The sequence below is a fragment of the Anas acuta genome, chromosome 3 (genome assembly GCF_963932015.1).
Source record: "Anas acuta chromosome 3, bAnaAcu1.1, whole genome shotgun sequence".
Lineage (NCBI taxonomy): Eukaryota > Metazoa > Chordata > Aves > Anseriformes > Anatidae > Anas > Anas acuta.
The window spans coordinates 116,594,417-116,620,775 of NC_088981.1; the positions used below are offsets into that span (position 1 = coordinate 116,594,417).

Sequence of the window (26,359 nt, forward strand, 5' to 3'; positions counted from 1 at the left end):
TTTAGGGGCCACCATATTCAACGAACTGACTACAGCCACCAGTTATTTGACTATTTGCACTACTGTAAAAAATAAGCAATTCTTTTTACCACTTCTTAACCTTCCCTTTTCTCCCCCCTCATTAAAAAAAAAATGGATTTGGAAAATAGCAAACCCACAGTATGTGCATGCTGAATAGGATTGAATATTTAACAAGGTGAATTTACAGCTTTTTGTGTGAACGTGTATGTTTGTGTAGGCCAACAGAGCATGTATAAATCCACTTCTGCACATCTATCTGTATATATTAATGTCAGCAGGTCCATTGGGCACATAACACAAGGGTGTGTTTTTCCTTCCTGAAATAGTTCACAAAAAGATTGCCGTGCTTATTTTGTAGAAGGGAAAAGATACAGGGCTGAACTTCGGACATTCAGTTCAGGAAACTAATCCAGTTACAAGAAGGGATCGATTCTTCCAGGGAGTGGCCAGGACATCCATGGCTATGTTTGGGACCAAGGAGATGAGCTTTCTAACATCACATCATGTGGGATCTATCTTTGTATGCATGGGTGCCGTGCCATATAAATGACATCCTGGAAGCATTCTCTTCCTGCTCCTTTGCTGACAGTAAGGAGAGACTGCGATGATTACAGAGTTTGTCCATCACATATTGTCTCTTCTTTCAAGCATGAATTCTTCGTGCCAGACAGCAAGTGCTGCCTCTCTCAAGTAGAAAGCTGTCAGAATGACACACTGTGCAGTGGGCACGTACCCACTTGCTAAATGTGACTGACTAAACCGGGACTAATCTATGTGTCAACACAGAGATTCCTAGCAGAGGTCCTCTCACTTGCATTTTGGATGCTCTGCTGAGTATTTAGGCATCAAAGAGGCTCCAAGCGAGGTGCCAGAAGTAGCATGAATATTCTCCGAGCTTAGCATCTGAAAGATGTTCTCACTTTGCAAATCAGAGATTACTGGGAGCCATATTCTATTTTTCTCCTGCCATTATGTAGAGTCAGCTGGAGTGGAATATTTCCCATCTCGCCGACTGCATCACAGAAATCCAGCATGGAAATCTGTAATGATCCCAAATAAATTATCTTGTTCTTGGTAGATTTGTGCTGAGGCTGTACGGGCTCATTTGTACATAGGGCCATGCAGCCTTTCTGCTCTTTCCCCGTTTCCTAATTCGTGGTCATTTCACAAAATATCTTCCAAAGATGTCTGTTGTCAGCAGTGCTAATCTAATTTAAATTGTAAATTTCCTGAGTAGTTAGCAAATAGCTTATCACAGGGTTTTCAAAGCAACATTATGTTGAATATTCCCTTTGTTAAACTCATCTAGCTGAGTGGCAGGAGGATGTCATTATGTAGTCTTAGCAAAATTTATCATGACAGCAACCAAGAGGAAAATTCGGAAAATGGTATAATTTTTCATGAGCTTTAGACTAATGACAAGGTATGATGTTTTTCTCGGCTTCGTAAATAAACAACACATTCTCTTGATAAGAGAGACTATCATGTCAGACGTAAAATAAATTAATCATTTCCTATAATTAATTACACTTGATGCAACTTCTTTGTGTTCGGGATCAGTAGGCTGTATATATTTTTTACAATGGTGATGGTGTGTCTGCTTTTAAAAGTCTTTAAAAGAAATCAATCTGAAGTAGATGACTTGCCCGTAGCTGGTTATTTACAGAGCTGTCTCTAAGCTCCCTTTTCAATTAGTGGCATTTCTCCATCGCAGCGGAAGGAGATGGTTAAGATCGCTTGCTCTCAGGCTGGTTAAAGATGGAGAGAGCCACGTAATAGCCTTAAAAATGCTCTGGTGGATTGCTGCTGTAAAGAGAGGTTGGACTGACAGGTTTTGAGAGGCAAAGGGCAATGACAGCTCCGTTACAATTCCTGCTTTAACACTAATACAGGTTCATATCTGTAAGAAGCTGCTGTTTCTGCAAAACAGTTCTTTTTTTTGTATCAAGATAATGATCTCGGTGTAGAGCCTTAGTGAGAGGAAGGCTGGCTTCAAAGCAGGGAGTAGCTGCTCGAGGTCAAGCGCAATCTGCACCTGGGTTTTCCCTTTATTTCTCCAAGTAAATTTAAGCCAGACTGTACCAGCCGTTTAATAGGTCTGCATATTGACGTGGTCGTCCACCCTAAGGAGAATTATTCTTCCCCAGCACGCGGGGTGGTTCAGGTGAGGGTCTGACACAGGGAACTGCAGCGTGCAGTGCGTGGCTGGGCACCGAGCGACCAGCAGGTGAGCCGGGCTGGCTTTTGCTAAATTTCCACCAGTATCCCAGAAAGGAGAAGGCTTTGTGCATCTCGTGAGTCGCTGCAAACCCTTCGAGGGGATTTTTTTATCCTAGGCCCCTCTGTTGTGCACGGTGGGGAATACAAAAGACTTCATCCAAGACTTTTCTGAGCAGATCAGGTTGTCTGCTACGTGCTTATGATGCTGTTTAAATGCAGATAGTATAAAGCTGCCTGGTGGAGGTTCCTGCAGTCTTACTTCATCTGCCTACCAGTGCCTTTTGGACTGGTCGTTGGCATCCCAGCTTCTAGGCCTACTGGAGAACAAGCAATGGAGCCACATTTACTAGTTTTGGCTTTGTTTTTGTCCTCAGGAGAACTCAGAAGTTCCCAAATCTTGCCACTTTGAACTCTCAGTATAGCAGAGTGTAATAACATCTTGTTTTAAATTAGCACTAAGCTTTAACCCAACTGCTTGTCTGCAGTGGGTTCCCCATATGATACTAACAGCCCAATCTGGGTATTTTCAGAAAATCTCATGCCCTCTTATTTATTTGCCTGTACATTTCCATTTTACTCGTGGTGTTATGTACACAGGAGTAGATCTGGATCAGCCTGCGCCAGCCGTCCTTAGCAAGCTGGAGTTGTAGCTGTGCTCCCAGAGAATTTGGCACATTGGCAGACATCTGTTCGGGCACTTACCCCGTGAGCTGTACGTCAGTGCTGAAATGAGCCCTGCTTCTGTAGTCAGTAAGGGATTTAATTGTGAGCTGTGTTCACCCAGGCTTCGTCATGGAGTAGAGCAGGCAGGCGACAGAATCCCTTATGGCTTTTCTGTAAACAAATCTTTAATTCATGGATTTCTGGGTATTAGAGGATTTGCAGAAAAAAAAGAAAAAAAAAAAAAAACAAAAAACACAAAAACCCACAGATGTCCTTTGCTTGAGTCTCTGTAGTAGTGGGAAGAGCATGGCAAGGTCTACCCAGGGATCAATCCTGTACTGTGCCATCAGGAAGGAAATGTTGGATACACCACCACCACGTTTGTGCACAGGGCAGCCACTGCTGTTGGCCATTCACGTTTGAGTTCCTAAAGTTAAAGGGGTCTCTCAGAGCTGTGGAGGTATGTCTACACACGATGGTTTTAGTTTAGCTCAGGGGTAGGCTTTTGAAACGAATGCTCTGATCATTCCCTAACTTCAAAACCTGAAACACAAAACCTGATTGCTTTCAGATGGATTTAGAAGGTGCCTTCCAGGAGCACACCTAGTGTACCTGAGACGTTAACGGGTGCCTAGTTCTTGGGGTCAGCCTAGAACTAAAAACCCCCAAACATGTTCTGTGTGGGCATCAGGTCCTCAATACCAAAAGCTAAGCCAGAGCTGCTGCCACTCATCGGTTGAGCCAAGCAAGGTGGGAAATAATTATGGTCTGCTTAGCAGCTGGTTATTACACGTGGGCAAAGAAGTCCCTGCAGCAAGGATGGGTCGCTGTTCCAGCCACACCAGAGCAATTCAGGGCACAGAGTGACTCACGTCGCCGGAGATGTGACTTTCTTATCATCAGCCACAGGATAGGTCAAATTAACTCCGTGCTAACTCTGCTACAAAGAAACGCAGCTACCGTTGTGTGAGGTTTGATCAGGTCTCTTGTTGCATTGAGGAAACTTGATTTTGTGTAGTTTTTTGGGTCCTGAGGCAGCTCCTTGATGATGGTAGGTCATGATAACATGAAAAAGGCGTTTTTCCCTCTTTCTGCTTTCTCCTCCACCAGTTACTCTTTACAGCTGCTAGGTGCTATGCAGAACCATTTTTTTTTTACCCAAGCACAATCTTTATTGTCAGCTTTCACTTTGCTTTTCCCTTCCACTTGTTGTGATCTTCAGAACTGCCTTTATGTGGATGGGTAGCAAGGACTGGATTTGAGGCACGTGGTGTGTTGTTACTGGTCAGTTTTCGGGGCACCTGTTGGGATAGATTCGGTGTCTCCAGGACAATCTAAATGAGTAACAGGCACAATCTGCTGATTCTGTGAAGCACACGAAATTTATGATGTCTTGCAAAGACTTCTGAAACTCAACAGACACTCAGCACCAACTGCTTCACATCGACTCTTGTTGCAGTTCGCTCATGTAGCTATATCCAGTGTTTTTACTGGAAAAAAAAACAGCTGATAATTAGTAAAGTTGGCTGCTGCTTGGAAAAGCCATGCTCTGTAGACACCTCAAGCTTTTTCTTGTGCAAATAAGTAAAGGCACGGTCCTAAATGCAGGTTTAGTGAAGGCAGATGCAAAACCACTCATTCTGCATTAGCTGAGTTGTTATTGGAGCTGAATTTCAATTACAGCACATCCCTTGCTTAGTCAAAAGAGTTGCTGCCCCCGTTGATCTTGCAGTAATTATGAAAAGTAACTTAAGAATCACAGTTTTAGGTTGCTGACTACAAACTGGCAGCCACGTGGGTTACCAGCCCGTCTGGAAGCATGCAAATAGGCACAGAAAACTAGTTCTGTCCCATTGTCAAAGATGTTTCTATTAAAGTGGCCCGGGTTTTTGTCTGTAATGATTGCAGGAATATCAGTTCTTATCCAGGACCGCTAAAATCCATCCAGAATTAAATTGGCCTTTAAGAAAGCACTTCATGTTTTCTCTGAATCATAATAGTTTATGGATCCATGAAATTGGTTTCGGTCTGTTCAACATGTTGCTTAAATATTTTTAACAGTTGTTTTTTTTTTTTCCTTTTCCTCTTTGTGTTCTTCGCTGCTTCTTCTCTTCTAACCAGATTGAATTGGTTAGGAGAGATTACGTGGCTAATGGTGGCTGGGAAACCTTCCTGTCCTATGAAGACCCAGAACAGGACATTCTCGTTGGCCTTCTACGACTGCGGAAGTGTTCAGAGGAGTCCTTCAGACCCGAGCTGAAAGGAGGTGTTTCCATCGTCCGGGAGCTGCACGTGTATGGGAGCGTGGTCCCAGTGAGCAGCCGGGATCCTTCAAAATTTCAGCACCAGGTACCTCGAGCCGTCTTTATTTTCCATCTGTGCTGCTTTTTTACACCCCCACCCCTCCCAGTATAATTAGAGAAGAATTTAATTTCATCTCCGAGCTTCGTTCTTTGTTTGGAATACAGTCAACTGCAGTAAAAACCAGAATTGAATCTAAGCTCCGTCTTGCATTTCTTGTGCTGAAATCCTGCTGTTCCTGAGTTTTTGCTAGTGTGATAGTGTTTAGGCAGTCGCTACTGCTCTGAGATAAAAAAAAAAAAAGCATGGCTGAATGCTATCTGCGTTACTCATGCCCATACAATACGAGAGCTCATTACCTGCTGCTAATTTGGCTTTCAAGTGCTAAGCAGCTCTGGTTCTGAGGTATCTTTCCTGTGATATCCTGTACTGTATGTACATCAGACTTCACTGCAAACGGAGTAAGAGCAAAACAAAGGGAAACATCCATTGTGTCTTTTTATTTCCTGCTAAAATGGATCTTGTTCAATAGATGAATTTCACTTCTGAAATCTAAAGTAATTACAGATGGGAAGGCGAGATTTTTTTTTGGTCCTTCCCAGTTTTCCTTCAAGGGAACATTTACAGAATGAGAGAATATTTATCTTAAAATGCAAAGAATGGAGTGGAAAGCTGTGTCTCTAATTCCTTGCAGTGAGTTGTATGAAAATTGCACATTATCCTTCTGCTGCATGTAACATGCTGTGGCTTGCGGTGAGCAAAAATGTGAATTAAATTTTGCCCTGCTAGATTTTGAACCTTTCAACTGAGCTTTTAAAAAAGCAATCAGTTTGTCCTCGGTGCCAGAACTGCTCAGGGCTGATGTTTTAAATTAACTTCCTTGTATTTATTAATCTTTCCCTGAGTATATGTGTTAAGACGCGGTTTTGTTGGATGCTGATGACGTATAGCCGTAGTGCAGTGGCTGTTTCAAAAATAATAATAAAGGAACAGTGAATTTATCCGCTGCAAAACAGCTAACATTTCAAAATTTTGGAAGGGAAAAGTGGTCGTCGAAAGTATTTAAAAAAGAAAAAGTAAAGAAAATCAATTGGAAGTAGCCAACTGCAAACCTTAAAATAGGCTGGAAATTGAAATTTCATGGCATATGACGCACTGGTGTTCATTCAGAAGTGTCAGTGTTCAAGAGGTTAAGCAGAAAACGTTTTTTGCTGTCGCGGGGACAATTTCTGATCAGAGGAACATTTTAGAATGAAGATTTCTGTGTGTTATTTAAAAATGCCTGTAAGTGTTAAGTGTTTTTAGAATTAAATCACATCCACTTCGGTTTCACCGCAGCCTGAGTCTGTACATTTTGTCAGGAGAAGAGATGAACAAAGAGCCAAGCATAGTTCCTGCATCCTAATGTTGGAAGTGAATTAATCCAATCAATTATTGCCAGGGATATAGGACAACTAAGTTGTTAAATAGAGTGGAAAGGCTATTCCCTGGTTTTGAAGCATCATTTTGATTCCAGTGGCACCCCTGCTGTGCAAGATTTCCAAACGTAAATAGAGGCATGGATCTGGTCCAGAATATTAACGGGTTCTTCTGCAATCCTTTTTGCTTTGGCATCTTCCATCTCGCGAGCTGAGCCTCGTAGGTGTCCCACGAGCTCCGGAGAGCGGTGTGGGTCTGCAGGAGGCACGCAGGTGACTTGATTCAGGTCTTGACACCCAAACAAGCCTGGTGGCCGCTGCGTGCTTCAGTTCTTCAGCCTGAAATGGGCACGGGAACATCTCCTGGCTCCCGGAGGGGCAGTGTAAATAAAGGTTGTGAGGCGCTAAGGCAACAGTTGTATCAGAAAAGCCAACAGCAGCTCTAGCCACATCCACTACAACTGATGTCCCTGGCCAGAATTGCAATTTGACAGCATAGACACCTTCATCCAGTGCCTGTGCTCCCTATTTAATCCCTAGCATTAAGCCAGGTCCAGCCAGGCAGCCATCCAGATGGATGAGAAGCCACTGAGAAGCTGTCCGGCAGCTGCATATGGATAATTTCATTTTTCTGAAGAAGAAAGAACCAAAAACTGAGAAAGCTGCACGGTGAAGTTTGGTGTTAGGACACCTCTGTGCAGGGCTCCTCCCAAGCCGCTGTGCTTCGCCCTCTCCTGCAAAAAGATTCCGATCATTCCTGTGCCCGAACATACCTCTGCTGGAAATGTACTAATGCTTACGTTCTGACCTTGCTTATACTTTCTATTTTTACAGAATTTATATTTTCCTCCTGTTATTTCTCCTGTTGCAGGGATTTGGTATGTTGCTCATGGAGGAGGCAGAGAGAATAGCCAAGGAGGAGCATGGGTCATGGAAAATTGCTGTAATTTCAGGTACCTTTGCTTTATCCTTTTTTTTTTTTTCCGTCTTAATCTGAAAATAAACCCACTACAGCTAGCACCACTGCTGTGAACATTCATCGTATTAGCTTGAAAATGAGCATCAGCAGATGCTTCTTAGTAATGGAGTCAAATTCCATCATAGCTTTGTCCAGTACAATACTATTATCGCAAGCAGCATACCAGAGGACGCGCTGCGGGGATCCAGCCTGCTCTTAGTGCCGAAGGAGACAGACTGCGTGACCATGGGTGGCTTCCTCCTCCGAAGGCTGCTATTTCTGAACTCGCTGATTTGGCCCCGTCGCAGGTTGTTATTGCTGAGGGCTGCTTTCCAGAGTTTGTGAGGATAGAAAATTGCCAGGCTCCATTTTCCAGCCTTTCTGCAAGTACCGTCATTAGGGTGGACAGATGTGCTTTTAGGATACATTAAGCATTATCATGAAGAAGCGAGCTGGGTAAGAAAGAGCTGCAGCCCTTTCTCCTCTTTCATTTTCCAGGCATTGTGACTAAAAAGAGTGGCAGCAGCTCACGGTGTGTGTGTGTGTGTGTGTGTGGAGTCAAGGTCAGAACTAGCTTTGTGCATTAATTTATTCTTATATTAGCAGTTAAGGTAGTTATGGAAAGCTTTTACAGGCATATATAGGTTCTGTAACAGAGGAAGCTGGTGAATTGTATGGGGAAAGAAACTCTTGTTGGCCTGAGATTCATTCGTGCTTTGGGACTTGACAAGAAGAGCTGTAACTAGGGCCTTTTATAAAAACAATGATCCTCTCCCTGCTCACCAAAAACCACTGGAAAGCAGCAAACCACGGATCTGCTCCAAGCTGCTGAGTGAAGTGGCCAGCCTGTGTGTGCGTTTCCAGCTGTGTCGTGTCACGGGGTGCAGGAGAGCTGAAGTGAGCTGTCTCAACAAGTACTTGTGACGAGAGCCTGAGCGAGGACGATGCGCGGGCAGCAGCCAGATGCTTCAGGATAATTCTGTATTCTCTAGATGCCCCGTTCCTTCTTTTCTTGAGACACAGCCCAGTCGTGCTTCCCTATGGCTGCTGCACGGGAGTCAATTTGAAAATTTGAACTGGGAATTTCATTGGGTTAAGAAAAGTCCGTGCCAGGTAGCTCCTCGAGTGGAAATGTTGGGGTTTTGGTGGTTTTTTTGTGCCAGTAACATCTTGGTTTGGGATGCATGGAGAGAGGCAGCCACAATCTCCCTGTGTTAAAGAACATTTAGTTCGTCAAGAACAGAAAGCACACAGCAATTGCTAAAAAACGATCTGTTGAAGCATTCGTGTTACTAATTGTAGCTGTATTTTAGCAGTCTGATATGAAGAATGGATTCTTTGCATTGAGATGCAGTGCAGGGAGCCTGTCCTGCTGCGTGCACAGTTTGTGTCATCTTACCAAGACCTTCTCTGTGATTTTTAACTTTTTTTTTCCTGGACTGCAAAGTACGATACGGTACAATTTGTGTCTATAACACACTACTACAGCATCTGCAGTGAACAGAAGTTTTCCAGCTGTTTCCTTGGAGATGATTTCACTTGAATTTCAGTCCTCCTGTAAGTTTTATCTGAAATACAAATGCAGGCAGAAGTTCTTTCTGCATCAGAGGATGTTTTTGCTGCTTTTGGTTTCGGCATAGATTTTTAATCTGGGAAGCCATTGGGAGGTGAGGGCTCCAACATATTGCAAAATTTTCCCTACTGTCTCGAGAGAAGCCTGGAAGGGAAATCTGCTTGCAAAATGTCTCTCGCAGGGCTCCCTATCTCATTAGTACTACATGTTTTTATTAATGCTTTGTTGCAGTGTTTTCTTTAACAGCGTCCTTTCTCCAGCAGTATTTTCCAGTCTGGCATTTAATGGCTACATCAGTACTAGTTAATTAAATAGTGCCAGAACATCCAAACTGCCTCTTCAGGGAATGGTCCCCGATGCACGCTGATGCATGCTCTCTGCCAGAGAACTGTGTGGGTCAGCGCTAGTCCTTCTGGACCAAAACCTTCCCGAGGCTCTGCTGGTAAAGTAACGGAGTGAATCGCTGGGTTTCTGTACTCTGACACTTCTTGTTTTGCAAATTAGAAATACTTCTCTTCAATCTTTCATTTCTTCAAAAAGCGTGAGGTTTTAAGGTAAGGCTTTACAAAAGGTTGTGATTACTGCCTAATTAGGGCTCATCTCTAAGATTCAGGTTTACCTCTGGTTAGAAATTAGCAGCAGTCATCATCTGTGACCTGTGTACCCTGGCTTTGTGTAGGGACATCTCCTACTGATTGATTTAGGGCAGCACATCTCCAAGTGGCAGGGTGTCTCCTGGTGCCCTGCTGCTGCCAGGGTGCCTTGCTCTGCTCTGCCCATCACTGAAGACACTTCCCTCTCTCCACGCCAGGAGTCATGAGGCTGCTCTGGGGTCTGCTCACCCTTTAGAGAAGGAATCAGGGAGCCAGGTTTGTCCAGAGGGCTTCAGGAGTCTCTGGCTGGTTCGTTGCCACAGCCTTGGATTGAAGCGTGGCTTGAGGTTACCTTGGAAATGCATGTAATTCAAGGCAGGTTAAGGTCAATTCAAATGAAAGCATTGATGTACAACATCCAAAACAAGCAGTGCCGTCACAATTGTTACGACAAACAGGAAAGAAGGAAAAAAAAAAAGTCATCCTAGTCTGTTTTTAGCAAGGTGACAGCAGCAACATCTCTCCTGTCCAGGTGGTTTGCTGCCCTGCCTGCTCAGGGCAGTAGCCAACATTTCCTGACATCCCGAGCTGTGGCTGTTAGAGCCTCACTTGCTAGAAAACCTCTCTCCTCGCAGGAGCATGTTAGCTGCCAGAGCCAATTTTCTTTCGTCCAGGCACCCCAGAGGACTTCAGTCGCAATCTTTTCCCCTCTGACTCCGCTTCCTTCCCACGTGTAGCCCAGTCAATGCCCTTAATTAAACACTATTTCACTTCCCTGCAAGCTCGCATGTCCCCTTGGCTGGGTCAGGCGTTTGTGTCTTGCACTTTCCCACTTCTTGCTTCCAGGAGGGCACAAATTCCTTCCCCCTCAGCAGTGAGTCAGTGGCGTATTTCACCGCGTTCACATTTTTATATTCCGTATCAGGCAGTACTGTAAAATCACTCGATACAAACATGTAAATGGGAGACAAGTGAGTAAGTCATGATTGCCTCCTGATTAAGATCGCTGGGACCGTAATAATCAGCTTGGGGTGACTGATCCCAACATCTTTTCTCCTATGCATGCTGCAGCAGTCAGGAATCCACAATCACAAGGCTGTGAATAGAAATTAAACTAATACCACCTGTTTTCTGTAGTCTCCGCGAGAGATAAAATCGTTCATTACAGTCGGTGACTCATCCCCCAGTCTGTTGGTGCTGCTCGAGCACGCTGTCTCATGTGTTTAAGGAAACTGTGCCTTTGCCTTTTGCAGTTACGGAGGTTCAGAACTTTCTAAAAGTAAATCTGATGCATCACACCGGTGTTAAATCCACCTGCAAGGGAGAGCGTTAAGGGGAGAGAAACGGAGCTGGCGTAGGAATCAGAGGTAAAGTTTCAGGGCACGTTCGATCACGCTCTGAAGTCCCTTGATTTGCTCATGTAAATAGCCTTTTGGTCACCTTCGAAGTAATAAATTACTCGAGTAATCGGTGCCTCAGAGTTCATATTGGATGTTGAATGAGGTTGCCAACTGGCGGGGTGTGCCCAGGAGACCACAGGACGAGGCTCTGAAGTGCTGCGAGGATTGATGGGGTTCGCTAGGGCTCCCCGGAGTTTTGCTTCCCCCGCTGGCTGGATATTTTTAGAAACGCCAATCTCATTAGCTATTAATAAGAGAAGAAGTGGCCCAAGATAAGTGGAAATATGGGGACGTTAATGAAGTGCCTCTGCGATGTTTGTCTGCTTTAGATTGATGGCCTTTGAAAAAAATAATTAATTAGGTGGATTTGGGAAAAGCCAAAGATAAACCCGTGCTAGTGGGTTGCTGCTATGGAACAGCTACTGTGTACAATCCCCTAGTTCTTAAAGAACTTCACTTTTATATGTTTAAGAATGTAACAGCTTTGAAAATGGGCTTGATACTGGCTTAGCTGGGGTTTGGGTTGAACAAAAAGGTTGAAAAAAGGCATGATCAGGAACATTGCTGTTCTTAAGCAAGGACACTGCTGCAAAAAAACAGCATTCTGCCAGCATGTTTTGGTAGGAAGCTTTTATATTTTTATGAATTTATATATAAAAATATATTTACATAAAATATATTGTCATGTGGCCTCACTTCTGTATGATACACACCAGAGACTTTTGTCTGGCTTGTGTCTGTCCCAGATTCCCACTTTCTAAACCACGCTCAACTATCTTAATTCGTTAAGGCTTTGTGTAGACGGACATTGCACAATCTCCAGGCAATGCTGCGCTGAGATACCTTGATATTTTTCTGTTTTAAGTTTTGAAAATCCAGTCAATTCAGAGGTCTGCATCCATCTGACCGTTCCGTGCACGCTTTTCTTGCTGGTGTGTGCTCCGTCGTGTTTTTTCCTGTCTCCATCTGCAGGAGCTTTCCTTAGAGTGGGCAAAAGAACCAGTGAGACAAACCTGACACAGGAGTTGGATGTGTGGGGATGCCTTTTGTGCGCCTTTTGTGCTCCCTTCATCCTCAGCAACCCCTTCTCCAACCTCAACCCAAACAATCCCCGAGTTTATAAAACCCAAACAACTTGGGGGGGAAAAAAAAAACACCCACAAACCGTGAGGCTGGCTTAGGCAGAAAGTATTTAGAGATCAGATCCACGAGGAAATGGAGGTGACTTCCATGCAAGCGACTTGTAATACGCAGCGGTATAAATAGACTTGAATCAGAAGTGTGAGCAAGAGCAGTTTTTAGGGATTTAAAAATAAATGTATTTTCCTTGCTTAGGAATCGTCCTCTCTGACCGCCAGTGTTCTCACACTGCCCACAAGTGGTAATCCTCCCTTTCAAGCCTGCACAGGGGTTAAGGGCTTAAAGCCTTTTTTTCAGTCAAAGCTTTGGGTTTGGAGTCCGTCGAGTCGCGGGTTTCATCCTTTGTCGTGTTTCCAACCCAAATTTGTGATGCCAGGCTCGCAGTCCACCTTTTCAACCGCTGCTTCGGCCAAGAATTTACTTCTGGCTTAAGGCAGCCTTATCTCCAGGGCACTTTGCTCACTTCTGGAGGCTGGCGGAGAAGCAGTAACTCTCCTCCCTGCTTTCACCCCGTGGGCTGGGGAGCATCCTGCACCTCATCAACCGCTCTCACCCTGAGCAGAGCAGGGCGAGGACCTCTCCCAGTGCCAGGAGCCAAGGTACTCATTGAAAAGTTAGCAAATATTCCTTTTCAGGGCCATACAGGACTGTGCAAATGAACGCCATCAGTTCCTGCGCTCCTTCATAGAACATTAGTTTGTACTCCTAGCAAAAAAAAAAAATGTGTTTCCCCGCAGACTCTTTCCACGGTGTTTTGTTCTCGCTGCTCTTGGGGTAAACACGATCGGTTGAGCCTGCCTTCTCAAAATTTGCCTCTTTGCTCTTAGAGGCATTTAACCTACAAGCAGACAAGGCGAAAGATGCGGCAGGATTTACCAGGATCGCCCTTCCAGCAGGAGGTGAAACCACGCAAGGTTACGCTCAAACAAAGGAAAATCTGAGGTCCCCTGCATCAGGCACCCAGGAGTCATCGCAGGCAATGAAGCGGGGAATGATGCACAAAGCAAGCTCGGCTGTACAGCAGCTGCCTCGTGGAGCATCTAGTTAAATATCACTTCATTTGAAGAGGGCCGGTGGGAGAACTGCATTTAATTGACTATAGAATCGATGACAAATGCGCTAGGAGTGCATTTTGCAAGGCGTAGACGAGCATTTGTGAGCAGCATTAGGACGGGCAGCTCGGATTCTGGCACCACGTGGGGAAATTCGGGTGCTGAGGGCATGGGAAACGAGCAAAGCCCTGGATATTCTCATTCCGTGATGCTGTGGGGACACCTCCGGCACTGCCAAGGTGCAAATCCTCCAAATGCTCTTCCCAAAGCTTGCCTCCTGGCTGCTGGGTGTTCGACCAAACAAACCAGAATTCAACATTTGCAGCAACGGGGAGGTTTTGGGGTTTTTGCTCGCGGGGTTTCTGCGCAGAGCCAGCAGCATGCTCTCTGGTAGGGAGGAGGTGCCCCCCACCACCTAAATCAAAGAGCAAAGTAAAAAAGCAAGCGGCTTGTTTATCATGAAGTCGTTGCTCATTTAAGGTAATTTTCTGCATGAGTGGTGCCTTTCTACTCCTCTGATGTGAGTAGTATATTAGTATGCAGGCTTGGGTAGCTGAATGGTAGACCCTGGAGGCATCACTCTATTATTCAGAGCTCTGGGGAGGTCTGATCTGAAATGTCTGTTTTTCCATTTTCCAGCATTTGTAATTGCATGTGTGTTTTCTTTGCCTTTTGTTGTTTTTTTTTTTGGTGGTGGTGGTGTGTGTTTTTTTTTGTGTGTGCGTTTTTTTGCTTTTTGCATTTTTTCTTTGGTTTTTGGTTTGCTTCCACTTGTACCTGCTTGGGATTTGCATCTTTTTCCCCTTGAATAAAGCCCCCCCCAAAAAACCTAAATTACACTAAAACAATTTGAAACACGTTCCCCCTCTGATATCCACGTGTCCTTAGGCGCTGAAAACGTGGAGGAAAAAAAAAAAAAGAGACAACCTTGGTGTTTGAGACCAGCGGATGGGCCAGTAAGCTTGTTGAATTTGTAATTTCTTCTTCCTTTTTGGCAATAACCAGGTGCTCGAGCTCTGCAGTCAGCATTTTCTCTCCTTTTGGCAGGATGATGCTACTCCAGTCCCTTCTGGGGACCTCTGGGGACCTCTTTCCCCATTCCAGCAGCGGGCAGGTATCTGTTAATTTAGGATGGGATTTTGGAGAGCTCGATGTGTGCCTCCCTTTTTGCAGCCCGTAGGTCTTGGCGCTTCCTTTTGGGAGCCAGCGAGGAGCAGTTGCATGCGGTGACTCAACCAGTAAGGATTTTTATTTTTTTTTGTCAGAAGCTGCACAGCCTTCAGAGGCTGATTTAGAGCAAACAAACGAGCTCCGTGCTCGTTCCCCGTGTTCCTCCCAGCCTGCGGCGTGAGCGCAGCCCTGGTACCTGTTGTTCTTTGAGCCAACTCGCAGCCTCTTTGCTCCAGACTCTGCCTCCGTCGGGACGGGAGCATGTTCATCGGGGCAGATCGATGCCGGGTGTCTGGGGAGGGGAGTCAGGATCCGGTGAGCCTCCAGACGTCGTCTTGCCCTCCAGCCGCGCGTTGCTCAAGGACTTCTGAAGTCAGAGAGTGCCTTTGTATCCGATAGCCTCCAGGGACTCGCTGCCTTGCCAGTCTGTCTGCCTGCAACAACTGATAAACTCCTCTCCTAGTGGTGGTTGTAATGCCTCGCTGGCTTACCTTGAGCTTGGGAGAAGTCATCCTTCAGCCTAAGTAACGCTGGCTGAAGGGCAGCCCTCTTCAAAACCTTTCCTGTTGTCTCCCTGATCATTCTTATTACCATTATTTTGATTTTGCTGCTCAGCACCCCATAACTCGCCCCATCTGCCCCTCGTACAGGGATGCACACACTGCTGACGCAAGGTAGGGTAGCTGTGGTTTTCACCGTAGTGCTTTGGTTTCAGGAAAATCACGTGTTTAAAGAATTACACTTTCTTTAAAACAGCACCAGTGACGAGCATGTGAAATGCAGTAGATATTTTAAAACATTGGAAGTCCAGAGTCCTCTCCACCCTAAATGACAGAAGCACGAAGCTCCTGCCTTGATGCACTTACACAAATTCCTCCATTATGGAGCCTTTGTTTTTCCTCCAAGCATCAATTTGATTGTTGTGTTGTCGTCCTCTCATGTTGGTGGCTGGCTTTTGCAGTAATGATGACCAGAGAGACTGAAGCCAGTGCTTTCTAATTACCTGAAGCATCTGAAAAATAAGATTTCAGGACAGAGCCCTTCCTCTTCCATGTGAGATAGTTACACATGATGCTGAGAAACATGTTGCAGGAATGTTTCCCTGCTTCCTTTGCAAATAACGTTTGTGGACTTAAATAATGTGGATGCAGGAGCAGCTCTGAGAAAGTTCCCACCCCAAATGTTCCTGTTCTTTTAACACATGTCGTTCACTTCAGCCACCTAGGAAATCTGGACGGAGACGTGGGTGAGCGTGGCAGCGCAGCGATGGCAGCAGCACAAACACACTCACTCAAGCTCCCTCCCAAGGACTCGGTGCCCCTGGAATGGCTCAGAGCCCTGGCAGACACCTGAGCAGCTCCGGCCAGCCGGTGCCAAGAGGCAGCTTAGCAAGAATTGAGCACGAGACATCCGTGCGTCACAGCTCGCCCGTGCCCGGGCAGCCTGGCTTTACGCTTACGCTCCCCTGGCTCCGAGCACACGATCTGAGCTGTCGTGCTTTGCCAGCTCCTTGCCAAGTCCTTAATCTCACGCTCCTCTTTGTCAGGAGGGTTGGGGCTGTGCCAAACCCACATCCTGTCCTGGCACCGCAACGCCTTTGCTTTGACTCTGGGTGTGATATTGATGCGTGGGTTTTTTTTTGTTGTTGTTGTTTTGTTTTAAAGGATGTGTCCCCTCCTGCCATTGAATTTCCACATGCGTTTCCAGTGGTATCATCTCCAAACACTGCTTGTACTGCCCGGCACTGCCTCTCCGTGCCCTTCACACATCCACACACATCTTCTCTGCGTGGCAGCCGCTTTCCTCTCAGCTTTTACAGCACTGGCACGCTCAGAGCCCTTTCGGCACCGGGTGTATTTCAGCACAAGCAGCTCCCTCCACCTGTACCTACCGTGGAGACAGCAGAGATCAGCAGGTTTAGTACCAGTGGCACCTAACAGCGACAGCACTTTTTGTTTTACCCCTGTAACCCAAGCATCACGTGCCAAGTCGAGGTGGGGCCGTGACCGAGGGGACCCCTTTTACTCCCAGCAGAGGAGCTGAAGGTGCCCAGCTGCCAGGAGCTGTCCCTACCCCTATTTACCCATCTTAAATCATCTTCCTAAAGGGGACAGACAACTTCACGCTGCCATGTCATCCTTAACGGGTTGGTGTTTCACTGAGTGCCCTTACCCAGGAGCTGGCTCCCTGAAAGCAGAGGTGCCCTGGGTGAGACCGCTGCCGGGAGGGAGCGGACAAAGTATTTCCGTGTTGTAAATTACTTTTCGAGCAGCAAAAAGCCGGCTCTATAAATACACCCCTCTGGCCACGGAAGGGCTTTTTTTCCCAACTGCAGTATCTGCTGTGACGTCTGTCAGCGTTATCTGTTTGTGCTGGCATCGGCAAAGCCGGCTAGCTTGGCTTGTACCAACAGGATTGTCTCCTTATCTCTGCGCAGAAGATGCTTGTTGGGGAGGGGTGGGGGATGAGATTGAATTCCCCTAGCGCAGGTGCTCGCCCTGTTCAAACCAGACGCGTAGAGGTCCTTTAATAAGCGCCCTTTCCTCTTTTTTTTTTTTATTTTTTTTTCCCTTTGAAGTGCAGGCATTTTGTCACCTGTCCCCGCGCCGGGCTCCGGTTGCCTCGAAACGCACCTCATTGATAATTTCCTCGGTGGCTGGAGCAGCAGCCAGACCCACACGGGCACGCCTCATCCTCCGAAACAGAGCTTTCATGGCTCCCTGCAGCGAGATCTCGTGACGTAGCAGCCTTATCGAGGCAGCGTGGAGGCCGTCCTCCCCCCCCCACCGCCACCGTAAGCTAATTACTATGCGGCAAGATGATCACTTTTCCCCCAGACCAGGTTTCTATTTGTGTTCTGTCAAGTAGAAAATTAACGTGGACGCCGGCCAGGAGCGCTGCACGCCTGAGTGCGCCGGGGGTTGAAGGTGGCGACGGGAAGGCAGGCTGGATTTCTGAATGGAGGATCAGCTGGTGCCGAGCCTCGGCGGCCTCCTTCCTTAGCTGCAGCAGCAGAGGATTTGAAGGAGAGCTGGAAAAAAACCCTCACAGCCCTCTCGAGCCGCCCATCCCCGTGTGCTTTGGTGAGAACAAAGCCAAACAAAATTATTTCTGCAGAGCAGGTAAAAGGGGTGATGCCCTCACAGTTTTAAGCACCAGGTTAAATGAACACTATGTTCATTCATTAGCTGTGTCCTAAGCACCTCCTCGCACTGCAGAGGTGCAAAATGGAGTGACCCCATCCACTCGTGGTGCTCCTGGGCTCCACAACGCACAAACTTTTAGGAATCGTCTCAGGAATTTGCAGGAGGGGCAATGAAGCAAGCACAGGCAGCGGTGAGGCTAAATCCTGATGGATTTTTTTTCCCTGCCTGCTCGTTCTCGCTCCTTGTGAATCAGCAGCAGTCGGTTTTTGGAGTGTCCTGATGCATTTATTAAAGGTGTGCGAGGCGACAACCTTCAGGCAGAGCCACCCCAACTGCTGAGCGTGCCTGTGGCTTACGGGAACACGTTGCAGGGATTCCTGAGAGGCGTGGGGAGCCTTCCTGCTCCCCTCTTCCTGCTCTTTTCTCTCCCTCCTTTTGCTCTCCAGAGGTCATTAACGTCTGGTTGAGCTCTTCAGCTCCAGATCTGTGGAAACCTTTCCAGTTGCTCCTCGATCCAGACCTCGTGTTTGTGCCATTAATGGTCTCCCCCGGCTCTGATGAGCAAGAGAGGGGGGGTCGAGAAGCAAAGGCTGATTTCAGATCCCACCTTCCCGCGCTGGGCGGCTGCTGAAACCCGTTTCCAAAGCTGTGCACTGCGTGGGGAGAGCTTCCTTGGAGAGCTGCTGTGGGATGAGGTGGGTGCTCAGGTACGCCAGTTTAATAACTGGTCGGCCGGCTCTGGAGAGATTGCCGAGTGTTTCTTCCTCGGCGCTTAAAATCTCCTAGGCCAGAGGAGAGAAAATTGATCGTGAATTCCTCTGATGCCCGGTGAGTCATCCTAAATCCCCAGCCTCTCAGTAATACTTTACCAGATGGGTTGAATATTTCGGCAACTATCTCTGGAAGAAGCCTCAAGACATGACATAGGCTGCGCATCTAAAACCTCACAAACTTGCCAAATTTGGGGGGTTAGCAGCAGAAACGTTTCGCTCTCCCCGTCTCCCTCAATGCCCGGTGGCCACAGCAGTGGCAGCACTTCGTGAAAGTGAAAAAGTTCTGGGGTTAGGTCTTCAATACTTCATTTTGTTTGGGGTAGGGTGGGAAGATCTGCGAGCTCCGGCTTCGTCTGTCCCCGTTAAAGGCTTTCCCTCTGCCGACCGGGGCTGCTTTCAGGGCAGGTCAGTGTAGTCGTTAATGAAATCTTGCTCCTGTAATAAGGAGATCAATGAGCTGGAATCTCACCATCTGGAAGCTCGGGGATGCTTCTGAACTGATTTCCAAACGGCAAGTCTGCAAGTGGAAGCGGGGCACCTCCTGTGTGCTGAACGGCACCCCGAAAGCTGAACGCTGCCAAATCAGGTCTTTAATGCTACCTTTGGATTTATTACATATTTTAGTATTGGGTTTGAGGCTTGGCTTTAAGAACAAATCAGCCCAAATGATCAATTTGTTAATAATCCAAGGCTTTTGCTGTGGTTTTCCTTGTACCATCACCCACAGACACGTTCCTCAGTGCGACAGGATGAGAGCAGTGCTGTGTGTATCCTCTTTGCTTTAGTAAAACCCCATAAGCAGCTCACTAAATTATTCTCTCAGGGTCCTGAGATACCTTTCCAGAGCAGGGCTGGTGCATCTGTGCCTCACAAAGCACTCAGGCTGTGGTCAGACTCTGCTGGAGCTCACGAAACTCCTGCTGGCACCCTCCAGCCTCCCACTTGTGGCTGCAGGAGCTGGGTGAGGGGATGCTGCTGCTTTTTGTGCAGGAGATGTAAAAGAAGAAAAGAATTTTTCAAATTAGCCAGGTTGTAGACTAGGCCAAGCCATCGTGGATTTAAATCGGATTAAATTAAATTACAGGTGTGCAAAGAGCAGGTTGCAGAGGAGGGAATGAAGGTGTCCCTTGGTGTTACTTAGAGGTGAGTTTTCCATCAGTTGTATTTATCAAGCAGAAGCTGAGCCCAAATTGAAGGATCAATGTTATCAGAAAGGGACGGCATCTCTTGGCATGCACATCAAGCCCCCAGTGTAGGTTTGAACATGGATTTTCAGAGCAGGGACTGGATTTGGCTGCGGGGCCGCTCGGGGATATTTGGGGCTTTCTGCCCACGGCTTCAGCAATAATCCGGTCCCCAAAACGAAAGCGATCGGTGTTTGTAGCAGAGAGGTGAGTTGGTGAGCTGATGAAGAGAGAGGCAGGAATCCAAACGCTTTTTTATCACAGCCTTGATTTGTGATTTCAGACAAATTCCCCAGCTGCCTGGGATCTTGGCTCTTCTTCTGGGACGCGGTGATGACAGTACCTCCCCGCTAGACAGAGGTGTTGTGAAAATAGTCATTTAAAATTGCTGGCAAGCAATCTGTGCGGGAAGGGAGCACGGCGTTCGTTTGACAGAAGCAAATCGAGGCTTTCAGGTGGGGATCCTGCTCCCAGGTTCAGCAAACGGCACCGCACAGACTCGGCACAGTTGCTGCCGCCGCCTTTGGTGCTGGTAAATCAGCCAGCCCGTGCTTGCGAAGCCCTCCACACACGGTGGTACGAAGAGTCCATGAAGATACATCTAAATCACGGCTCTAAGTGCCACGCTAATTAGCTCTTTGTGGTTGCTGCAGCAGGAGGAGGTCACAAAACACTTGAACTCTCCCGTGCCTGCCTTCGGTCCCTCCAGAGAGGGCTGAAACATGGGAAGAGTGGCTCTGGTGGAGCTCCACCATGCTTAGAAATGCTTTAAAATATTAAAAATGGTTTCAAGGGCTCCGTTTTTAAAGCTCATGTATGCTTTCAGTGATCTTATTTTTTAAAAAATAGTATTATATTCCTGTTTTCCATTTCCTGGATTCTGTTTTCTGATGGCTGCCAGAGTATGCGTAGCTCTCAATAATTCCCAACAGAATCCCTTGTTTTAAAAGCAAAGTGAGCATGGCTGTGCTTCCTCTCGTATTTGTGAGATTTTTGGGGAAATAAGGTGACAATTACCCCATCTAAAAAAAAGAAATCTTTGCTGCAGGGATCGGTGTAAGGGTTGCTCGTTGGTTTCTTAAATTAATGATGTTCTTTCTGATGCCTCTGAAACGCTCAGGTTTCCTCAGCAATGTTAATAATGGTGGTTTTTTGTTGTTTTGTGTTTTTTTTTTCCCATTTCCTGGGTGCTGATAAGGCATTCTGGTTATCTCAAACCCTCCTGGTTATCTCAAATCCTTCTCCTTTTCCCCATTGTTACCGCTCTCGGCGGTCGGTTGCTCGCCATTCGCGTGAAGCCGCCTCGTGTTTTCCCTGCAGATAAAATCCAGCGTTGTGAACGCTGCGAATGCCAAAGCAAACTCATCAGAGGTCGGGGATGGATGTCCCGCGCATTCTTAACTCATGGATCATTTTGGAAAGGCGATGCGGGTTTTTTTAGTTAGCATCCAGTACAATAGACAAGAACAAGTTCTCTCCTCTCCTCTTTCCCTGCCACCCTTACGGATTTCAGCCCGTGGTTTTGACCCTTCCTCGTTTCAGCAGGTCCTCCCAACCTGAAGACGTCTCTGCCCGAGCTCTGGGTGGCTGCCAGGTGCCGTTCGGTGTCAGCTTTGCCTTGAAGTCCTGCGTGGATTCAGTGGATTTCACAACGAGGCGTTTTTCTTTCGGCCAGCCAAGTTTCTTCTTGGACGTGAGTGGAGGTCAAGGCGAGAAGGATAAAAAAAAAAACCTAAAACTTCTCTTTTGCTAGCAGCCCGGGGTCTCCACCGACACTCATGGGGAAAAAGAGGGTTGTGTTTGCTGCTCGCTGCTGACATCACCCTCCGAGTCACCCGACCCCAAGTCCTGAGAGCTCCAAAATGTGAGCTTTGTGAGCCGTCAATGATGGCCTTTGAGTGCTCCTAGTGCTTTGGCAGCAGCAGCCCGATCACGGGGGACGTGCTTGGACACCGAGGAGACCCTCCCGGCGCTTCAGTTCCCTCTGCTCTTTTCTCTGTGTTGAAATTTCAGATCCTTTTGGGCTGCCCTGTGGCTTTCCAAGCCCCCAGCCCAGCTCTGTGCAGCCGAAGCTGATGCCAAAACGTCGCTGATTTCCCCGTGGGCGCGTGGAAGCATCGGTCCCTCTCTCAGCACCCTTGGAGATCTCACAAAATTTGGAAGAGGTTTCGCTCTCGGCAGAGCTGCGGTCGGCACATTAAGGGTTGGAGGCAGTTTGGGAGGTTCGGCCGATTCGGGTTCGCTTTGTGCTGCCCAGAAACTGCTTCTAAGAAATGTTTTAAGGGGAAGGGAGCTGCGAGATGCTGCCAAAAGACGCGGAGGCCGGCGCGGAGACAATCCTCTCGTGTGCCTTCAGTAAGCCTCTGCTATGGAAATTTTATGAACTATTAGGAGCGCTTTAATGATCCTGAAAACAGCCTCATTTTCACTTAGTTCTGCGACCACTGAGCCGTGGGGAAGGGAGCTCTGAGGATGCTCGGCCTCGGCTGCTGCACTGCAACATTTCTGCGTGGCAGGCTTGAGTCAGAGGAGTGTATTTATGGGCTCTGCACAGAAAAGGGCACGGGCAGGGGGGCTGCACCAAAGCTGGTTTCCACCACCCTCCTCCTGGCCCAGAGGAGCGTTTAACCCTGGCACGGCACTCACCTTGCTCTGTCCCCTAACCCGGGCGAGCTTTTTTTTTTTAATTTATGTCATTTTTGCGGTGTAAATGTTATGGTAACAAGCCAGGCTCGGGGGTTTTTATCAGCAGGCTGCGCCGTTATTCAGACGCTACCAAAGGAAGAGAACAAAAGGCTGCGAAACGAAGCAGCAGCCCTCGCCAGGGGATGTGTCACTGGAAGATTGCAGCGAGGGAAGCTTCCAAAACGCCTCAGCTGGCCCCGAGCCCTGGGTTTCTGTCCAGGTCGGTGTGCTGGGAGCCCCAGCCCCTCGCCCAGCCACTGATGGTACCTGGGAGGGGTTGTTTGAAAGCTCTGCTGCCTTCGGGCTCTACTCGAGCACAGAGTTTGATGTGGGATGTTTAAAATCCCTGTTTTAAACCCTAGAATGAGAGATGCGGCTGATTCTGGCTTAGAAGGTCAGACAGCTTCTTGGGACAGCCTCTGGCCTTTCTCCTCCGTTCTTGTGTTGTATTTCTTTTGTGGCACATCTCGGGTGCTGCCTCTTCTGTCCCATGAGCGCAGGTGCAACTTGGGACGAGAAAGGTGCCTTCCTTTCCAGCTCGCTTTATGGATAAGCACCATGTGGGTTAGGCATTTTGGGGCTGCTTCCCCAGCCCTTAGCCCTAGTGGGACTTGTGAGCAGGCAGAGCAGCACGTGGCTTTAATACCTGCGCTTTTCTTAACTCGTCTGACGTTGGTACCCTGTTTTGCCTCCAGTTGGGTCACGCTGATGGCAAAATGTCCTCGGAGGAGCCTTGAGGAGCAGCCCCATGTGGGACCGCGGGGGCTCGGGGCCGGGTGACTGCAGCATCCGTCTCGTTAATGGCTTGGCCCCATCGCCCTCAGCTGAGGAGCTGGCACTTAACCAGCGCCTGCTAATCGCTGCCAGATTAATGGAGGCAGCGCTCCGGAGCCACCTCGGCTGCCTTCTGTTCAAATCCACACCTTTCCCAACATTTTGGGGTAAAAAAAGGAATTTTAAATACCGCTAATCGAGGTGGGTTGAGGAGCATCACCTGAATTACCCCAGTTGTTCCTTAGCTTCAAGAGGACTCTTCTTCGGCTTAGATTTCGCTCATCCTTTTATCCGAGTCGTGCCACCGGTGGGGTGGCTCTGCTGTTTCCCTGCCAAAATCTGGCGTCATCTCCCAGCATCTCTGCTAATCCGGAGGATTTTTAGGCAAGATCCTGAGAAAGGGGACGGTTGGCTGCGGGTCAGAGATCCCGACTGCCCTGGATGAGGAGGAGGGAGCAGAAGGGTTGCAGCGGGCTGGGATTTCTCCTTGCCTTCAGGCTCGTGCTGAAGCCAAGTGACTTCGGATCCCTTCAGCTTCAGCCAGAATGGGGGGAGACGAGGATGTTTCATGCATGTTCCCATGCTGAAGTTAACATAACGCTTATTTAGGATGTTGGCTGGGCATTTACCTGGAGCTGGGGCACTTCAGCAGCTCGGTAGCTACCGCAGCGCGCGCTCAGGAGGCACCTGGGGGCTCCTTTCCCTGAGTCTGCCAAAAAGGCAGGGGCTGGAGGTGCAGGAGAGGAGCAGCGCGGGGCCTGAGGGGGTCACCAGCTGCACCGGGGGCACCTGGAGAAGCACCTCCAAGTGCCCCAGCTTCCAGGAACCATCCAGAGGGGGGAGATGAGAGGAACGAGGGGCTGCTCATCTCACAGAGCTGCCTCCTGGCTGTCCTCCCGGCCCTACCCCACCAGCTGCGCTCACGACGGTGCCGCGATGCCGAATCCTTCCTCCTCCTCCTTCCTCCTCCTCCTCCTCCTCCTCCTGATGACTAACCGGCTGCATCTGTGAGTAATTAGATAAGGTGAGGGGGAAGGCTGCTCTAATGGACCTGTCCTGCTGCAGGGCAGGCAGCTGTTTGTGGGGCCGGGCTGGCCCCGCGCTGCGGGGCCTCATTAAGAGAGGAAGAGCGAGGGAAGAGGCCGTCTGAGAAGGGAGGCGTTCGGAGGCTGCCTTTTCAACGAGGAAATTGGATTGTGGCGGCGGGGGCCCACTCGTCTCGCTGAAGTGGAGCTGAGCTCATTTCTGAGAGCGGTTGGACGGAGCTGGCCGGGCTTTAGAGCCCTTCAGTTCCTGGTAACGGTGCCTGCAGCTGGGCTGCCTCCTCTCGAGAGCCCGGCTTTGGTTGCTGTTGTACCCGGGCTACTCCGAACTCCTGGCTCTCGAACACGTCTCGCTGTTGTTTTCTTCCTCTTTCCCTCGCAGAGTTTCTCAGGACAGAGGACAGGGTGCCTGATTCTGGGTAGAAATAACAGCTGCGTTACATCATTTTCTCCCTTAAAAACAGCATTTTCAGTCCAGGTGCTAACGAGCAAATATCCCGACCCCGGCACAGCAGCCAGGGAGGTCAAAGCAGGCGGCTCCTTTTGGCACCGTCCCTCCACAGGAGTGACTTCCCCATCTGGCCCTGGCTTCTCAACCTGCTTTGGTACCCCCCTGAATCCAAACTTTTTTGTCGTTCTCGCAGGTGTTGGCACGAGGAACTACTACAGGAAGATCGGCTACGAGCTGGAAGGGCCGTACATGGTGAAAAAGCTGGACTGAGCCCCGGGAGGCGCTCGCCCTCCGGCAGCCAGGAGGAGAGAGGACAACAGCAGAGGAGGAAAATCCTGGGAGGAAAGCTCAAGGTGTTGGACTGAAGCTGAAAACCAAAGCCTGCCAGCTGCAAAGGACTTGTTTATGCCAGAGCCCACGGCAGCAAACGGGGCATCTCCAGGATTCTGCCCCAGGAGAGGCGCTGGGTACATGTCTCCTTACCCACATCAGCCTGCCAAATCTCCGGGGCTGGCTCTGAGGCGCTGCAATACGGGACTGAAGCACGGGTGAACTGAGAGCTCTGAATTTGGGGGCTTTATCAGGCAGCTTTGTGTGAAAAATGTCCATTATTTCTCTGATGCTATCTTTTGGGTTTTTAACATGCATTGAAATTGCCTTCAAAATGAATGAATTCCTTCTCTTTGCATATCATTTTTGCTGCCTTGGCTGCTTTCTGTCCATCCAAAAACGTGGGCTTTGATCCTTGTATGACTGAGGCTTGGAAGCCACTTCCCTCCGTGCTAGTGGTAGGATTTGGGACTAAAATGTAACCCAAACCTCTACAGAGACACACAGACAACACAGAGACTCTGAGGTCTCCAGGCCAACCTCCCCCAGAGCAGGCTCAATTAGCTGAGGTTGCTCAGGGCCCTGTCTGACCAACGCTTGGATATCTCCACGTGGGAAAGCCACAAAATTCAGGTCCCTTTTTCAATATTCGGCCACCCATATTATGAAAAAGCTTTAGCCTAATACCAACCACCCCGCTGCCCTCCACTAGGCTCAATCCAGTTTAAACTTCATTTCCCACACCCAACCTTCTGTTTCTTCATCCCGTAGCTCACAGATTTGGGCACGAATCCCCCCACGATTTGCCCGTGGGGAATGCCCAAGGGCTGCTCCCGGCTGTTCCCTTCCTTTCTGGAAGTGGCTTTGGGGAGCTTTTGGGCTTTAACTTTCCCTTGGGGGTGGGATTCATTCGGCTGGAGCAGATAGGAATTATTTTAAAGCTTCCTTTTGCAGCGAGGTGTGAGCGAGCTGTGCCATTTGGTGGGCAAGGAAGGCGCAGGGCGGGCGGGTGTCCAGTGTCGTGAGCAAGTCCAGGTTTCAGACAGCAGCATGGTGCTGCTGCCTGCTTGGCTTCACCAAATCTGTAGGAGACACGAAGCAGAAAGGCGCCACCGGCACGCTCAGAAAGCAGCAGCCGAGCTCTGACCTCCTCCGCTGCGTCCTCGTAGCGCTAAAATCGAAAAAACGGGGGGTAGGGGCGCGGAGCAGCGGCTCGTGGAGGAGCTGACATTTGGGGGAGTAAAATAAAACAAATGACTCTGCCGGGAGCCTTCTGGAAACTTCGCAAATGCCGAGCCTTCGGCCACACGTGATTAACTCGGAGCAGCTCGGCGAGGAAAGCTCGGCGCCGGGCAGTAAATGTGCTTCTGCCACCGTGATCTATTGCTGCGGACGCCGGGGTCAGCGGCGAGCACGGCGCTGACGTCTGCTGACGCACGGGCAGCTCGGCCCTTCGGGGGGGAG

At 48.5% G+C, this 26,359-nt stretch overlaps 1 protein-coding gene across 2 annotated transcripts in view; it reads left to right on the top strand.

Moving 5' to 3' along the window:
* Positions 1 to 26,359, top strand: part of ELP3 (elongator acetyltransferase complex subunit 3) — an 89,019-nt gene that overhangs the window by 56,300 nt on the left and 6,360 nt on the right. Inside the window, exons 13-15 of one of the 2 annotated variants that reach the window (XM_068678946.1) lie at positions 5,026 to 5,253; positions 7,495 to 7,576; positions 24,759 to 25,258. In XM_068678946.1, the coding sequence (XP_068535047.1) occupies positions 5,026 to 5,253; positions 7,495 to 7,576; positions 24,759 to 24,835 (387 nt within the window). In that variant the 3' untranslated portion in view covers positions 24,836 to 25,258. Of the gene's footprint in view, positions 1 to 5,025; positions 5,254 to 7,494; positions 7,577 to 24,758; positions 25,259 to 26,359 lie in introns of those variants that run through there. The other variant, XM_068678945.1, reaches the window with a different exon arrangement.